The sequence below is a fragment of the Eleutherodactylus coqui genome, chromosome 5, assembly GCF_035609145.1.
Source record: "Eleutherodactylus coqui strain aEleCoq1 chromosome 5, aEleCoq1.hap1, whole genome shotgun sequence".
NCBI lineage: Eukaryota > Metazoa > Chordata > Amphibia > Anura > Eleutherodactylidae > Eleutherodactylus > Eleutherodactylus coqui.
Genome location: NC_089841.1, coordinates 37095508 through 37114360, shown reverse-complemented (window position 1 = coordinate 37114360; position 18853 = coordinate 37095508). Strand labels below are relative to the sequence as shown.

The window sequence follows — 18853 nt, the reverse complement described above, 5'->3', positions numbered from 1 at the left end:
CAACTCTGGGCCACTACACTATTACTACTGGGGCCGATATAGGGGAAACTATTACCACTGGAGCCACAGTATGGGCCAATATAGGGGATACTATTACTACTGGGGCCAATATAGGGGACACTATTACTATTGGGGCCAATATAGGGGACACTATTACTACTGGGGCCAATATAGGGGAAACTATTACCACTGGAGCCACAATATGGGCAAATATCGGGGACACTATTACTACTGAGGCCAATATAGGGGACACTATTACTACTGGGGCCAATATAGGGGACACTTACTACTGGGGCCAATATAGGGGAAACTATTACCACTGGAGCCACAATATGGGCAAATATAAGGGACACTATTACTACTGGGGCCAATATAGGGGACACTATTACTACTGGGGCCAATATAGGGGACACTTACTACTGGGGCCAATATAGGGGACACTATTACTACTGGGGCCAATATAGGGGACACTTACTACTGGGGCCAATATAGGGGAAACTATTACCACTGGAGCCACAATATGGGCAAATATAAGGGACACTATTACTACTGGGGCCAATATAGGGGACACTATTACTACTGGGGCCAATATAGGTGACACTTACTACTGGGGCCAATATAGGGAAAGCTATTACCACTGGAGCCACAGTATGGGCCAATATAGGGGACACTATTACTACTGGGGCCAATATAGGGGACACTATTACTACTGGGGCCAATATAGGGGACACTTACTACTGGGGCCAATATAGGGGAAACGATTACCACTGGAGCCACAGTATGGGCCAATATAGGGGACACTATTACTATTGAGGCCAATATAGGGGACAGTATTACTACTGGGGCCAATATAGGGGTCACTGTTACTACTGGGGCTAATATAGGGGAAACTATTACCACTGGAGCCACCGTATGGGCCAATATAGGGGATACTATTACTATTGAGGCCAATATAGGGGACACTATTACTACTGGGGCCAATATAGGGGACGCTATTTCTACTGGGGCCACCAGTATAGGGGGGGTCACTATAACAACACGGGGTGGATTTGCTGCGGAATTCACAGTAGCTGAAAATCTCATCCACACGGGGTGGAAACAATCTGAACAAAACCCGTGTGGATGACATGAGGTGCGGGATGTAATTCCTGCAGCATGGTAATTTTAAATATAATGTATATCAGTAGCCCCTGCAGCGCTCCAGCGTTCCTCCCTGTATTTTTTTTTCATTTTATTTATTTTATTTTTTTAAAAGCCCTGTTCTTTTTATAAGAACAAAGGTATAAATCATATGTTGTGATAAACCACCTCCTTAACCCCTCCCCCAATCACATCTTGGGGCTCCACTGGAAACTTTTGCTTAAAAAGGGCTCCATGTCTGAAAAAGTTTAGGAACCACTGGTCTAAAATATATAAAATAAGGGCTGATAAATTGCAAAAAAAAATACAAAAGTGTAGAAACCTACCACTAGACGGACAGGGCTATTGGTATGGAGACAACCCCTGAGCCTCTAGTCACAATTAAATGAGACTGAGGTGCAACGGCATAGGTCAGCCAAAAAAGGACCATCAGTGATGATATTTATGGGATGGGAAAATTGCTAACCAAAGTTGTGCGAGTTCATTTGCAAGAGTAACTCCTTTCGGGAGCATCCACTGCTATCGGGTAGCTCAACAGAGAATTTATGAACTGCAAATCACTCAATGTCGTTTACCTGGCTCCGTGCCCATGCCCTAAGGACTATGTTGGGAAAATCATCCAGCAGTTAAGGCGACATATCCTTGCACATGTGGGAAATATCAGACAAGATGAAGAAACCCCTCTAACATCCCACATAAGAACCCACCATCAAGGGGATGCCAAATTAGTATCTTTCCGTAGAATTGAACAGATACGTTCAAATGGTAGATCCAGAGATATAAATAAAAGACTCCTACAAACAGAAGCTTCTTGGATATTCCGCCTGAACTGCTGTCATCCCTTGAGCATAAATGAGAATGTATCCCCTGCCCCGTTTTATTTAGTTAATGTCCTTCAGAGATTATCCTTATGATCCTCCCTGGTTTATCTGTGTTCTTTTTTCTGACTAGGTTTACTTTGGATGGTCTGTCCCTGACAGTATGCATAATATCTACAGTTCTACTTTACAGACATATGTTTTTTCCTTTACTATTTTGAGCAAAATGTAATTCATTATCACCACCACTAGGGTTTTTTTTTTAACTTGGCAATCTGCTCCATTTACCTTACTTCTGGGGGTTTCATGGAAGCGACCGTTTTATTGGTTGATTGAGCCAAGCCCCCTGTTCTCTGAGTTGCGGTTGTGGACTATATAACCAGGTGTCTCTCTGGCAGTTTGGCTATTTCTCACTAAAGATCACCAGTCTACCATCAGGGCTGGTTATTGTACCTTTTTTATTTTATTTGCTCTATGGGATATTCCCTCAACTGGGATGCCTTTGCTCAGGCGGTCCTGGCTCTGTAGCTTAGGTAGTTAGTATAACATCTTTATCTAGCTAGCTATCTTTGCTGTGATTGTACACCCACCAGGCAACTAATAGCACCTCTGGTTACTACTCTACTTATTCTATATCCTGCGTATAGCTGTGGGACGATTGATGCATATTTTCATTATGCTCCTGATGATCCAACAAAAAAAAGTGGGGGAACCTTGTTGAATCCCCTTTTCTTCATCTATTTATGAGCTTATATTAGCTCAAGTCTACATCGTATACTCTCACAGGCTACTATTGTGGCCTATGTGATGACATCAGCCTCTTTTTTTTCCCACACCTAGTTTTGGACCCAGTAAATTTGTCTTGGTATCTGGGCCTTCTCTTGGAGTGATTTAAGTTTTATTTGAGAAGAGGAAAGTATCCAACAGCACTCACTTTATCCCCACGTAATATATTACTGGGGGGGGAGACTGATTTAACCCCTTGAGCGGCACGCCCGGAAAATTTCCGGGGACGAGCTCCACTGCTCATAGCGACATAGCCCGGAAGATTTCCGGGCTATGTATCACTATGGGAGCTGCAGAGCACAATGCCACAAGCTGTGACAGTGTGCTCTGCCTGCACAGACCCACATAGAGCAGTGCAAGGGCTTTGAAAAACCAGCAGAAGATATTGCCGACATGTCGGCAATGTCCTGCTTTGTTTACAGGTTGCCATAGAGACCATCGGCTTGTCAGAAGCAAGCTGATGGTCTCTGTGGCAGGGAGAGCTGGTTGTTAGCTGTCAGAGGACAGCTTGGTACCAGCTCTTACAGCACAGATCAGAGAAAACCTCCGATCTCTGCTGTGTTAACCCTTTACATGCTGCAGTCTATGTGACTGCAGCATGTAAAGGGTTGTCACTGCAGCATGTAAAGGGCTGTCACCATCGGACCCCCGGAATGTGATCAGGGGTCCTGATGGGTCCCTGTGGAAGTCCCCTAAAGGGACAAAAAAAAAATTAAAAAAAAAGTTAAAAAATAAAAAAACACTTGTCTCCCTTTACTTTGTAAAAAATCAAAAATACAATCACACATGTGGTATCCGTGTGCGTCGTAATGACCCAGAGAAGGAAGTTAATACATTATTTAACCCCTTAATGACATGGCCCCTTTTTTTCTTTTTTCCCCATTTCTTTTTTTCCTCCCCCCTGTTTAAAAAATCACAACTTGTCCCGCAAAAAACAAGCCCTCATATGGCCATGTCAATGGAAAAATGAAAAAGTTATGGCTCTTGAGACGCAACTGCAAAACTAGTTGAAATTCAATGATTAGACCATTTTAAAAAACCTGCCCTGGTGGGCACGACAGGGTGGTAAGAAACCTGCCACTCAAGGGGTTAATAGACCAAAAATAATAATTTTTTATAATGCAAAGCCAACCTCAGGGCCATGGACAAAAAGGCCCTTTAAAAGACCAAAATAGAAAGCAAAGAGGTGGCAGCATAAACTAGGTGCAAAACTTTTAGCTTAACCCCTTAGTGATGAAGCCTGTTTGCGCCTTAGTGACGGAGCCAAATTTTAGAAATCTGACATGCGTCGTTCAACGCAGCATAACCCCGTAAAGGCTTTACATATCCAAGTGATTCTGACATTGTTTTTTCGCCACATGTTTTACTTCATTTTGGTTGTAAAAAGAGACCGATATAATTTGTGTATATTTATTAAAAGCGCCAAAATTGGGAAAATTTTGAAAAAATTGTCATTTTTTTTCACATTTTCAACTGTAATATCTCAAATATGTCCAAACTTACTGTACAAATTTTTGATAAGATATATATTTCCATCTGTTTACTTTATTCTGAATGCACACTTGAAAAACTTTTGTTTCTTTTTCTTTTTTAACCACTTAGATGACGTACATATTTAACATTACTTTTCAGCATTTTGAGGAACACTTTGGCTTCCTGCACCAAGCCAGTTTGCAAAGGCTCATGAGTGTCAGAATAATAGATACCCCCCCCCCCAAATGACCCTATTTTAAAAATTACACCCCTTAATATAGTCACTGAGGGGTGTCATGAGTATTTTGACCCCACCGTTTTTTTTCAGGAATTAATTAAATTTAGAGGAGAAAAAATAAAATTTCATATTTTTGCAAATATGTCATTTTAACCCCTTAATGACATGGCCTATTTTGGCGTTGAGGACCAAGCGATTTTTTGGTATTTTTCCATCTCCATTTTTCAAAAGCCATAACTTTTTTATTTTTCCGTGGACGCGGCCGTATAAGGGCTTGTTTTTTGCGTGGCGATCTGTAGTTTTTATCGGTGCCACTTTTGGGTATATAGACAATATCGTAAATTTTTTTTTTTTTTTTTTTAATGATAACAGGGAGAGAAAACGCATCAATTCTGCCATAGATTTTTTTTTTTTTTTTTACAGCGTTAATCATGCAGCATACATGATACACTAAATTTTTTCTGCGGGTCGGTACGGTAACAACGATACCAAAATTGTTATATTTTTTTTAGGTTTTTACACTTTTTTGCAATAAAACCCCCTTTTTTTGGAAATCTTTTTTTTTTCTCTATAGCTGCATTCAAAGTCATGTAACTTTTTTATTTTTCTATGTACGGAGCTCTATGAGGGCTTATTTTTTGCGAGACGAGCTGTAGTTTTTATTGGTACCATTTTGGGAAATGTACGGCTTTTTTGATCACTTTTATTGCATTTTTTGTGAGGCAAAATGCTAAAAATTAGCATTTTGCCTCTGTTTTTTAGCGGTTTTTTTTACGCTTTTTGTCGTACAAAATAGAAAGCGTGTTCAACTTTTTGTACACGTCGTTACGGACGCGTCAATACCAAATATGTGGGGTTTTAGTTTTTTTTTCCCTTTTTTTATGCTAATATTAGAAAAAGCATAAAAAAAGGGGTTTTTTACATTTTTTTTTTTACATTTTTCTTTTTTTTACACTTTTCTTTTCTTTTTTTTATACTATTTGAGTCCCTCTGAGGGACTTACATCACTGTGCCTATGATCGCTGTCATAAGGCATGGCAAAGCTACTGCTCTGCCATGCCTTATCGCTTGTACAGCGATTATAGGCACAGGCAATACAGGACGCCGGTGTCTGGCGTCCTGTTGCCATGGTGACAGGCCGGGCTCTCGCGATAACATCGCGAGTTCCGGCCGGAGACACACAGGGATCGCGATCCCTCTGTGAACTCTTTCCCTGCCGCGATCTACTTAGATCGCGGCAGGGAAGGGGTTAACAGCGGCGGGCGCATCTCCGATGTCCCCCCGCTGTTGGAGCGGGACGCCGGCTGTGACTGACAGCCGGCGTCCCGCTGCGGGATAGCGCGGGATCTTATGTGATCCCGCGCTATCTCCAGGACGTACCAGGTACGTCATGTTGCGGGAAGTACCAGGCTGCCATGACGTACCAGGTACGTCCAGGAGCGGGAAGGGGTTAAAGACATATTTTTTTCCTATAGTGCCCATGAAAATGAGGATTTACACCCCAAAATGGATACCCCCGTTTCTCTCGTGTTCAGAAATATACCCATTGTGGCCCTAATCTTATGTCTGTATGCACAACGGGGCCTAAAATGAAAGGAGTAGTCGGTGGCATTCAGAACATAAATTTTGCTTGAAGGCGTTTTAGGCCCCATAGCACTTTTGTAGAGCTCTTGAGCGGCCAAAACCATAGAGAACCCCCACAAATGACCCCATTTTGAAAACTAGACCCCTTAACGAATTTATCTAGGGGTATACTACCTATTTTGACCCCACTGTTTTTGAATGAATTCTAGCAAAGCAAAAGGAAAAAATTGTGGTTTTCGTTTTTTTGTCAATTCTGACATTTTAAAAACTGCTTTTTTTGTACAGCACACACATGAATGAAGACTTGCACCCCAAAATGGATACTTCTATTTCTCCCGTGTTCAGAGACATACCTATTGTGGCCCTAATCTTTTGTCTGGAGGCACAACGGGGCCCAAAATGTAAGGAGTAGTTCGTGGCTTTCAGAACTGAAATTTAGCATGAAGGCGTTTTAGGCCCCATTGCCCACTTGTAGAGCCCTTGAGCGGCCAAAACGAAAGAGAACCCCAACAAATGATCCCATTTTGAAAACTAGACCCCTTAACGCGTTCATCTAGGGGTGTACTGTGTATTTTTACCCTACAATTTTTGAATAAATCTAAGCAAAGCAGTAGGAAAAAAATTACAATTTTCATTTTTTTGGCAGTTGTATCAATTTAAAAACTGTTTTTTTTGTACAGTGTACATAGGAATGAAGACTTTCACCCCAAAATTGATACCCGTTTGTCCTGTGTTCAGAACCATACCCCTTGTGGCCTTAATCTACTTACAGGACACATGGTTAGGCCTATAATGGAGGGAACACCCCTTGGATTGCAGGGCACAACTGAATAAATTCCAGGCCCCATTGCCCACTTGTACGGAATAAAAGTTGACACCTTAAAAAAAATCCTCCCTCCCCCACACACACACCACACACACTCCGCACCCTTTTCGGCTTTCCCCAAATCTTAGATAAAAGTAATAATGTGAACTGTGTGGTATTTCCGAAGACAAGGGTAATTACGGAGGCTGGTTGGGATGGGCACATGGGGCAATAAAACCAGTTATTCCCCTCCTCTCATGCTTTATGGGGGTCATTTCTTGACCTCAGTGGTGGGTATGGGGTGTAAAAAGTGGCGCTCTGTGAGTCTCCGTAACCTTGCGGAGGTGTGGCGGTCTCGCACAGAAGATGCTCAACAAGCTGTTCCTGGAACTGCAGGAAGGTGAGCGTTCCCGGGGCTTCTTGTAAATTACGTATTACAGGTAGCGGTCTGAATAACGCCGGGCTCATGCAGCCGTAGGTGGAATCCGCTTGCGGAGGCCTGCAGCGGATCCCGGCTGTGACCCTGCGTACGGCCGCGTAATGTACTGTGCATAACTGCCTACTCACACAGGCGGTCATTCGCAGTACAATCTTTTTTTGTTTTTATTTCCTGCACAGTCGCTTAGCGATGACACGGGTTCCCGCAGCCCGTATACAATGTAGTTGCGTATGGGCTGCGGGTATATCCACGACCACGGAGCACAATGGGCTCTATGCTGCGGATAGCCGCGGTAAAATAGAACCTGCTGCGTTCTCTTTTCTGCGAGTGGATTACACAATTTCAATCCACTAATGTGAACGAAATTGTGTAATCCAATGCGATTGATCTGCGTAATACCGCGGATCAGACGCATGCCGAATGTGAGACCGGTCAAAGGTAGATCGCTACCTTTTTATCACGTGACCGGGGACCGCTCAATGAGGCCACCCGTCACTGCTCCAGGCTCTCGGTGACCGTTGGTCGCTGGGAGCAAGGAGATTTTAAATTTCCTGGGCTCCCCGACTCCTGCGGATGTGTCCAGTGTTTTGCCGGCGGTCGCATGCGCAGAATCTGGGAAAGTTCACGGAAGATCGCGTCTGGGTGCAAATACGGAGGCCTCCGTTAAAAGGTTTCATCTCCTCTCACCGATTGCATCGGTGAGGGGAGATGAGCCTTCACCTTTTTTTTACTTTTACGTGATTGCCATTATCCATTGGATAACGGTGAACACGTGATCAGGAACCGCTCACCGCGCCCCCCCCCCCCCCGTGAAATCTCCAGGCTCTCGGCTAAGTTTTGTAGCCAGGAGCAGGGAGATTTTAAAGTACGCTGGCAATCCACAGCTTTTGCGCATGTGTCCGCCAGTTTGGCGAAGGGGCACGTGCGCAGAAGCTTGGGTAAGGTCCACGGATAAATCCGCAGGCCTTAGGTACGTCATTTAATCCTCCCTCACGGATATGATCCGTGGGGGGGTGATGAGACGTAAGATTTTTTTACTTTTTACACTTTTTTTTTTTACTTTACATGATCACTGTCATCCATTGGATGACAGTGATCATGTCCCCAGTGACATCCCTCTGCTCCTGGCTACACATGGCAGCCAGGAGCAGAGGGATTTTAAATTTCCCGGGGCTCGAGCCCCTCTGTGCACGTGCCCGATGATTGACATCGGGCGCACATGCGCAGACGGGGACTTCGGGTCCCGGGACATTGGGACATCGGGGAGGACCGAGGTGAGCATTTTCACCTCCCCTCATGGATCCGATCCATGAGGGGAGTTGAAACTGACACTTTAAAAAAACTTTTTAAAACTTTTTCGCGATCACCGCTATCCATTGGATAGCAGCGATCGCGGGCCCGGGGGCCGCTCACTGCGGTCCCCGGTAACACCTCCTGGCTCCTGGCTACCTTCAGGAGCCGGGAGCCAGGAGATTTTAAATTTGCCGGGGGCTCCCGTGCTTCTGCGCATGCTCGTGACGTCATCGTCTGGCGCGCATGCGCAGAAGACCGCCGGCAGGTCCGGGAGGACCAGATTCTTCGGGGGAAGCGTGGAGAAGGCAGGTGAGTATTTTCAGCTGCCCTGATGGATCCGATCCATCAGGGCAGCTGAATCTTTACTTTTTTTCACTGCTTTATTTACTTCATTGCGATTCAGATTTTTTTCACAGCTTTATTTACTTTATTGCGATTCTGAGGAATAGATGTTTTTCCCCACAATCTCTATCACAAACGTCGTCACGTTCACACATTTTGCGTCCTTTTACGATTTACTTTGGGGGTACAACTTTCTTTTTTTCCACAATCTCCAGCATAAACATTGTTAGGCTCACAGTGTGTGTCCTTTTACCGTGTACTTTGGGGGCATGACTTTTGCCAGCAATTTTTCCATCACACAAGCATCATCCTTGATGGTCATTTTTGGCTGACCTATGCCGTTGCACCTCAGTCTCGTTTGGTTGTGACTAGAGGCTCTGGGGTTGTCTCCATACCAATACCCCTGTCTGCATAGTGGTATTTCTCTATACTTTTGTACATATTTGATATTTTAGATAGTTATAAAAGTTATATTTTAGGGGTGTGTTCAGTGACATTTTTCAAACATAGGCTCAAAATCGAATACACATTTTTTTATTATTCTTTATTACATTTGCCTTTGGGATAACATCATACACAATAGAAAAAATTCCTACAGAGTGTAGAACATGTATAAGTGACGACTTCTTCCATCATGACAACGCACCTGTCTACATAGCACTGTTTAGCAATTTTTGATGATAAACAGCATGACACCCTTGCCTTATCCCACCCGATCTCACTCTGTGACTTTTTTTTTTAAAGAGTGCTTTGGGTAGTGTAAAGGTCAACAAAATTTCACCGCTGCACACTGTTCATATGAATCAGCTATCACAAAACAAACAGAAAAACGTAAAGTGACTCCATCACTACCCTGAGACACAATTGCAGGGTGCCGATGGGATGCTACAGCAGCCAAGGTAGGGCTGTTATTCCGCGGCTGACAGACCAAGGTGGCATTGGCACTGGCCCACATGATTTATCATGTCAGTGCATGTTCATTTTCTGTCGAACTTCTGCTTACTGCTTGGCTGCTCAGTCAGTCTGTTATTTTAACCAGCTCTTATGTACAGAAGATGCTGGTTATTCTTTTGGTCAGAAGTTGTTTCTGTACCTCTGAACCACTCCTCGGTTTCAATGGTGTATCAGTTAAGATAAGTCTACTTTTGATCTACTTATCTGTGGTGCTGTATCTCTTATTTTTCCTTTTACTGTAGTGGTTTTATATACACTGAGTGTTATCTTACTCGTGGCACTATTCCCTGTCACTATCTTGGGAAAGTCATGGTCGCCTTCATCAGGTAGGGTTACAGGTAGGGTCTTGTCATAGGAGAAGGTGTGGGGTTAGATTTCCCATTATATCGTTTGTTTTCTTTTTCTAATGTTGTCTTAAACACAAGTATACTATGTACACATTTGTCTCAAGCAGTACATCTGGGTCGGACCTAACAATTGCCTTTTGAAGGCTCTCAGACCTACCACTTTATAAAAAAACACCATATACTGCAATATTAAAGTATTGTAGTATATTGTACAAAGCAATTGATGATTACAATTTCCTCTATGAGGACAAAAAAGTAAAGCTTAAATTTAATTAAACTTTAAATATTTCATAAAAAATATTAAAAGTTCAAATTAACCCTTTTGCCTTTGATTTGCAACAAACAATAAAAGCATTGAACATAATTTGCATTGCAATCTTAAAACAAATTGAATATATGAAGTATGGCATTATTTATCATGCACAGTGAATGCCATAATATGAAAAAAAGGCAGAGATTGAGATTTTGTGTCCCCACACAACGCAAATGACCTTTAATATAAAGTAATAAAAAAATAGTATGTACCCTAAAATGATAGCATTAAAAAAATGTGGTTGCCACACAAAAATACAAGGCCACACAAGCCCTATCAATGCAAACATAAAAAGTTATAAGGTCATAATATGGTGTCAAAATTAGATTTTTTTAAACAAAAATGTTATATTTAAAAATAGTAAAACATAAAAATGGTGTGCGTTTCATATTGTTGTACTTGTATTGGGCCAGAGAATTAAGTTAACATATATTTTCTCCACATTATGAAGAGCTCTCAAAAGTTATGCAGTTGCCTATTTTTGCCATATCACACCACTCTGTTTTAAGGTTTTCAATACATTATATGACACAGTAAAAAATACCATTTAAAAAAACAATACAAATATAAGTTGTCTCACAATAAAATGAAAAATGGCTGGTTATTAAAGGGGTATTTCAAGATCAAAATGAAATTTCAAAACCGTCTTAAATCATCTCATGGTGCTATAGTAAATCCATTACATTGTCTATGCTTCTGCTGCTCTCCTCTTCCTTTTGCAGCATCTGCGGTTCTTTGTTATTTACATTAATACTTCCTGTTTACAGACTTCCTGTGCTTCTCTACATCTCCCATAATCCCCTGGGCTGCATCTTTACCTGCTCACTTTGTATCCCCCGCCCACACACAGCTCATGAATACTAAATCCCACCCACTAAACCAATGCTAATCAATTAGCTGTCTTCATTGATTAAATAAGAGGTAGAGCCTGTATCACTGTCACCAGCTACAGCTGAAACTGGAACCTGCTTTCCTATAAGAGAACCATTACAGTGTGTAGTGGATCCTCATACTGTAAAATACTGTGGCTACACTCCACTGCACTTTCATATGTTCAGGCTTGTTAGCAGTTTCTTCTCCTCCTACAACTTATTTTATCTGTTAGTTCATCTTCTTCTCAGAGATAAGCTGAAACACCAGAATGTGGGTAAATGTTTTTGTACTAAATCTGATCTTTTCATGTTCTATTAAATCAGATCTTAACAAACACCAAAGAAATCACAGAGGAGAGAAGCAGTTTTCATGTTCAGAATCTGGAAAATGTTTTACTTCAAAATCAAGTCTTGTTCAACACCAAAAAAGTCACACGGAGGAGAAGCCATTTTCATGTTCAGAATGTGGGAAATGTTTCAGAGAGAAATCTAAACTGGTCAGACATCACAGAACACACACAGGAGAGAAGCCATTTCCATGTTTAGAATGTGGGAGATGTTTCTCTACTAAAGTTAATCTTGTGATGCATCATAGAAGTCACACAGGAGAAAAGCCATTTTCATGTTCAGAATGTGGGAAATGTTTTAGACAGAAATCACGAGTTGTCCTGCATCAGAGAATTCACACAGGAGAGAAGTCATATCCATGTTTAGAATGTGGGAAATGTTACACTACTAAAGTTAATCTTGTGATGCATCAAAGAAGTCACACAGGGGAAAAGCCATTTTCATGTTCAGAATGTGGGAAATGTTTTAGACTGAAATCACAACTTGTCATGCATCAGGAAACTCACACAGGAGAGATGCCATTTTCATGTTCAGAATGTGGGAAGTATTTTCCTTCAAAATCAAGTCTTGTTCAACACCAAAAAAGTCACACGAAGGAGAAGCCATTTTCATGTTCAGAATGTGGGAAATGTTTTAGAGTGAAATCAGAACTTGTCCAACATCAGAGAATTCACACGGGGGAGAAGCCATTTCCATGTTTAGAATGTGGGAAATGTATCTCTACTAAATCTGATCTTATGATACATCAGAGAACTCACACAGGGGAAAAGCCATTTTCATGTTCAGAATGTGGGAAATGTTTTAGACGGAAATCACTACTTGTCATGCATCAGAGAACTCACACAAAGGAGAAGGCATTTTCATGTTCAGAATGTGGGAAATGTTATGGATGGAAATCACATCTTGTCAGACATCAGAGACGTCACACAGGAGAAAAGCCATTTCCATGTTTAGAATGTGGGAAATGTTTCTTTACTAAATCTGAACTTGTAATACACCAGAGAAGTCACACAAGAGAGAAGCCATTTTCATGTTTAGAATGCGGGAAATGTTTCGCAGTGAGATCACAACTTGTCATACACCAAAGAAAACACACAGGAGAGAAGCCCTTTTCATGTTCACAATGTGAGAAATGTTTTAGAGACAGAGTAGGACTTGTCAGACATCAGAGAAGTCACACAAATGAGAAGCCATTTTTGTATTCATAATCTGGGAAAAGGTTTAGAGATAAAGCAGAACTTGTCAGACATCAGGGAAGCCACACAGGTGAGAAGGCATTTTCATGTTCAGATTGAGAAATGTTTTTTAATCTGATCTTGTTTATCAGAGTATTCACACAAGCCATTTTCTTGTTTTTTTAAACATTTTTTTTATTCTTGTGCCTTTTACATTTAAAATGAAACATTTACAGTCGTAGTAATGTTGCATGTAATACAAGAGAAAGGGAAAGTGCTGTAGGGCTCTGAAGGAAAATTTATTAAAGCTCTTGAGTCAGTTTTTTGAAATAAAATGTTGCAAATTTTGTCACCCTTGTTATTGCACAAAAAATAGTGACTTTGTGTGTCTTACACAATGTTTTCCACTTTTCTATAAATTGGGTTGACTTAACAACATGGGACATGTATCCTGCGGCCCAACATATTTACTATGATTTGCATGAAAAACTGGCATAGATTAACCCATTGAGTGGCACGCCTGGAAATTTTCCAGGACGAGTTCCACTGCCCATAGTGATATAGCCTGGTAGAAGACTTCCGTGCTATGTTTCACTATGGGACCTGCAGAGCACATTGCCATTAGTTGGGGCAGTGTGCTCTGCTTGTACAGTCCCCCACAGAACAGTGCAGGACTTTGAAATAAGAAGCAGGGAGATATTACCGATCTGCAGGCAATCTCCCATTTCTAATTTCAAACTCCTGCACTGCTTTGTTTACAAGTTGCCACAGAGACCATCGGGTTGTCAGAAGCCAGTCTCTGTGGCAGGAAGAGCTGGTGCTTGGCTGTCAGAGGATAGCCAGGCACCAGCTCTTACACAGCAGAGAATGGCGAAAACCTCCAATCTCTGCTGTGTTAACCCTTTACATGCCGCGGTCTTTGCAACTGCAGCATGTAAAGGGATGTCCCCATCGGACCCCTTGAATGTGATCAGAGGGTCCTGATGGGTTTCTGTGGAAGTCCGGCAAAAGGACAAAAATGTAAAAAAAATATTATAAAAATAAAAACCCTTTCTCCCCTTTGACTTTGTAAAAAATAAAAAACAAAATCACACATGTGGTATCCCTGCATTGTAATGACTCAGAGAAAGAAGTTATACATTATTTAACCCCTTAATGACGAGGCTCCCTTTTTTTTTTTCTACCCCTTTGCTTTTCTTCCTTCCCCCGTTTAAAAAATCATAACTCCTTTATTTATCCATCAACATCGCTGTATGAGGGCTTGTTTTTTGCGGATCGAGTTGTATTTTTCAATAATGCTATTTAAAGTACCGTATAATGTACTGAAAAGCTTTTACAAGATTCTAAGTGGAGTAAAATGAAAAAAAAAGACATTCCACCATCTTTCAGTGTGTTTTGTTTCTACGGCACACAAACTGCAACAAAAATGACCTGATAACTTTATTCTGAGGCTCAGTACGATTACTACGATACCAAACGTGTATATATATATATATTTTTTTTTTATTATGTTTTTTGCTGTAGTACCTGTATTTGTTTTCAAAGACATGTAATTTTTTAATATTTTCTGCTGCATCTTTTTCGCGCAATAACGTTTTTATTTTTCCATCAACATAGTTGAGCGAGGGCTCATTTTTTGCGGGATGACCTGTAGTTAACATTGGTAATATTTCAGAATACATACAACTTTTTGGTCGCTTTTTATTGCATTTTTTCTGGGAGACAGAGTGACTGACTGAAAGTGCATTTCTGGCTTTCTTTCTTTTTTTTTTCAGACTATGTTCATCGTGTGGGGTAAATAATGCACTACTTTGATAGATCGGACTTTTACGGATGCAGCGATACCAAATAGGTATTTTTTTTATGATTTAGATTTTTTTTTATTATACATATGGCAAAAGGAGGGTGATTTTAAACTTGTATTCCTTTTTTTTTTTTTTTTTTACTGTGAAAAAGTTGTGAATTTGGTATTGGCATTATTGTACTGGCGTGTAGAATGACTTTAATATATCATTAATACGGCCCAGAGAATGCAGGGAAAAATAAAAAACATGAGAGAACGATATTGTGTTAATTTTGCCACTAGAAAAAATGGAATAAAAGCGATCAAAATTTTACAAGTTCCTTAAAAAATAGATAAATAAGGCCTAGAGTTTATCCCGCAAAAAAACACGACCTTCTAGGGCTCTGGCAATGGAAAAAAAATTAATACGGCTCTTGGAATGTGGCAACACAAAAGCAAACCTTTAAAAAAAATGTTTTAAATGTACAAAAATAGCAAAACCTAAAAAACTGTATAAACTTGGTATCGCCGGAATCGTGAGACTCGGAGAATTTTTTCCAATCTCCCTACAATTTTTTTACAAAAGTTATGCAATACATTATATATACCCCACAATAATGCCATCAAAAAGTACAACTTGTCCTGCAAAAAACAAGCCCTTATATGGCCGTGTCAATGGAAAAATGAAAGTTATGGCTCTTGGAGCGCGACTGGAAAATTAGTTGAAATTAAATGATTGGCCCATTTAAAAAACCTGCCCTGATGGGAATTACAGGGTGGGAAGAAACCCGCCACTGAAGGGGTTAAAGTACAAATGTACATCATCAGGTGAAGATTTCACAAAGTCAATTATAGACAGCAGCACTCACAAAAAAACTATTCTGGTAGGGTGAGGAGATGCAAGCTTTTTAAGTGGGACTGGACCCACGTCCCTTCAAGATCCAAACTAACATTAATCCAGAGAAGCCGCATCAGAGGTGGATTCATAGATGCCAGAAATGGAGCAGAACGTAGTTTTGTTTAAAAGTGAAAAAATACCTTTATTTCCATGGTCACATAACAGCGACGTTTCGACCCGATTGTCAGGGGCTTTCTCAAGCTGCTCTAAACACCCCCCCCCTTTCCCATAGTATATATAGACATAAATAGCCAATCACCAACACAACATTGATTTAAAATCTCTCTTACATCTGTTTACTTAAACTTACCAGTGGGTGGCACACATGACACTTCCGGGGGATGTTACTGCTTAACGCCGCCATTGCTGGTCAGTTTGTGCAGTCCAGAACTGCACATGTGCGAGAATTCATGTTCCCGCGAGATTACGGCAGCCATCTTGCTCTACTCACCACTAATCTGCTTATGGCCAAGGCTCCTAAAGCAGACTTTTCGGCGGCCATCTTGCTACACCTGCCGCCATTAATCGTAGATTGCTTTCATTTAACGGGTAAATCCGGTCTTGGTTATCCCTAAATCTTAAAGGTGATGCTGGTTATCTTATTACACCCATATCGGCTGAAGCCTCTTTTACTGTCTGAGTATGCCTAGATGGTTCTCAAGCGTGCCTCTAATCCCCAAAACCTGCTTTTAATTGGACATAGTTGAAATAAATATAGTATTTCTTTTGCGACTTCTATATGCATTCAGTTGTCATGGCGACATGATATATATGAATACACCTCTGATGCTGCTTGCTCTGGATTCATGTTAGTTTGGATCAGGTGAGGATTTGATTTTCATAATGGCCCCACTTTGGGGTAAACCTTATGTATTGTTTTAAGTTTTATAAATTTAGGGGGCGGAGGGGGAGCTGAACACGAGAAATAAAACAAAAGTTCTGTAATATTTCATTTATTTGTGGCATTCACTACATCGCACACAGTACGTTACATTTATTCTATGGATTAATATGATTACAATGATATCCAATGTATACATCTTTTTATGTGTTGCTGTACGGGGAGGAGGCGGGCCGGGAGCAGTGGACTGAGCTGCCGCTCCTCGCCACTACTTGCAATGAAAGGGGGCGGGATGGGGCGGAACTTAGCCCAGCCCCTCCCATTGCAAATAGTGGCAAGGGGGCGGGAGCTCAGTGCACTGCTCCTCCTTCCCCTGGAGAAAGGGACACCGTATATCGGCCGGGCGATATAGGGACGCGTGAACAAGCCCTTATATTCCCTTATATTCCTGCTGCATTTCCTTTCTGTCCCGCTTCTTAAATGCTTTTATTATATTTGTGATTCTCAATAAACAGTTTTTGATGCTACATTCCCGCCGTCCCGTCTTGGATGTTTATTTTGGGGTTTGTTAGATCGTTCATGTACGGACTGACATTATTTTGATGGGACTCTAGTTGCCTTCATATAGGATTCATATTGCTGCCATGTGGTAGATTTGACTTTTTAATCTCTTCTTATCCTCTTTTTTCATAGGAAGATGGCAGAAAAAGTGCAATTCTGTTTCTTTTTTTCATTTTTATCTTTCCTCCATTCGCTGTGTGGTAGAAGGAACGGCTTCATTTTCCGCAGCAGCAAATTAATATCTTTTTATTACGTTTACACAGTAAAAATTAAGGATGAGCGAGTATACTCGCTAAGGCACTACTCGCTCGAGTAATGTGCCTTAGCCGAGTATCTCCCCGCTCGTCCCTGAAGATTCGGGTGCCGCCGCGGGGCGGGAAGCTGCGGGGGAGAGCGGGGAGGAACGGAGGGGAGATCTCTCTCTCCCTCTCTCCCGCCCGCTCTCCCCTGCTCCCCGCCGCAACTCACCTGTCAGCTGCGGCGGCCCCCGAATCTTTAGGGACGAGCGGGGAGATACTCGGCTAAGGCACATTACTCGAGCGAGTAGTGCCTTAGCGAGTATACTCGCTCATCTCTAGTAGAAATGCTTTAGAAAAAAATGTATTTGTTTTATCGCGTCTAATCAGATTTATAAAGTTCTCTAAGGGATTTCTTTGTATGGGAAGTTGCAGTTTCTACTGGCATCAATTTTTAGTATTTTTTTGTGTTTTTATTGCTTTAAATTGTGTTTTATTGGAAGGCAGATTAACGAAAAACAGCAATTATGACATTTTTTTCTTGCTTAACAAAATCTACTTCTTTCACCATGAGGAATAAATGAATACTACATTTTTATGGCTTGGGGGATTATAAACGTGCTGATACCCATTCTCGTTTTTTTTGTCTTGTGTTTTTCTCTTCTGGATTATTTTTTTAGATTGCATTTTTCTTTGTCCCCCAAGGGGACTTAACCCCTTAGTGACCAGCTGTCATAGCGCCCCTTGCATCAATGAGGTTCGGGCGCATGTGCTGGTCTGGTGTGAGATCACGCGTCGGTGATATGCTTAGTGGTGGCATGTGACACTGGATGCCGAGGGAGAAGCATCTTCCTTCTGTTACAGCAATGATAGGCAGCCTAAGATGTCTATTGTCTTAATCAGCCTATCAGTGGATATTTATTTATTTAGGTCCTCTTGGCACAGAATGCTGGTGATACATTTGTTTGCTGGCTGTGTTCAGTGGTTAGGAGGGTTTTGACATGGAGCTTCTGAGGTTTTTTTCTTTTTCTTCTTTTTTTGTGCCTTCCATCCATGGATATCGGCCTCAGGGGCGTAACTATAGAGGGTGCAGGGGATGCGGTTGCACCCGGGCCCAGGAGCCTTAGGGGGCCCATAAGGCCTCTCTTCTCCATATAGGGAACCCAGTACTATAAGTAAAGCATTATAGTTGGGGGGCCTGTTACAAGTTTTGCATCGGGGCCCGGGAGCTTCAAGTTACACCTCTGATCGGCCTCCTACTGTCCCGTCATTGTTGCTCCCCTACTCTGACATCGTCTTGTTTACTTCTCTTTTCTGTCCTGCTCGGTCTTCATTTATTCCCCTTTGCTTATTTTCTTTAACTAATTTTTTTTGAAAATCAAATATACAGGCATATAAGCACTATAGCTCACCGTACATGACAAATTAGTGCACACAGGAAGCAATATGGAAATAGAACCTCCTTAAAGGGGTTGTCCCGCGGCAGCAAGTGGGGTTATACACTTCTGTATGGCCATATTAATGCACTTTGTAATGTACATCGTGCATTAAATATGAGCCATACAGAAGTTATTCACTTACCTGCTCCGTTGCTAGCGTCCCCGTCG

The 18853-nt window shown here is 41.6% G+C and overlaps 1 protein-coding gene and 1 pseudogene across 1 annotated transcript; both read left to right on the top strand.

Annotated features, from left to right (window-relative positions):
- Window positions 1-18853, top strand: part of LOC136629224 (zinc finger protein 585A-like) — a 161154-nt pseudogene that overhangs the window by 46324 nt on the left and 95977 nt on the right.
- LOC136629190 (oocyte zinc finger protein XlCOF7.1-like) lies at window positions 11062-17066 on the top strand. Its single transcript, XM_066605358.1, has one exon. It carries the CDS (start codon window positions 11674-11676, stop codon window positions 12958-12960), a length of 1287 nt encoding a protein of 428 aa, XP_066461455.1. The 5' UTR covers window positions 11062-11673; the 3' UTR covers window positions 12961-17066.

What these genes read in the sequence shown, in the direction of transcription:
- LOC136629190 (XM_066605358.1), top strand. Translation starts at nt 11,674, where the DNA reads ATGTGGGTAAATGTTTTTGTACTAAATCTGATCTTTTCATGTTCTATT.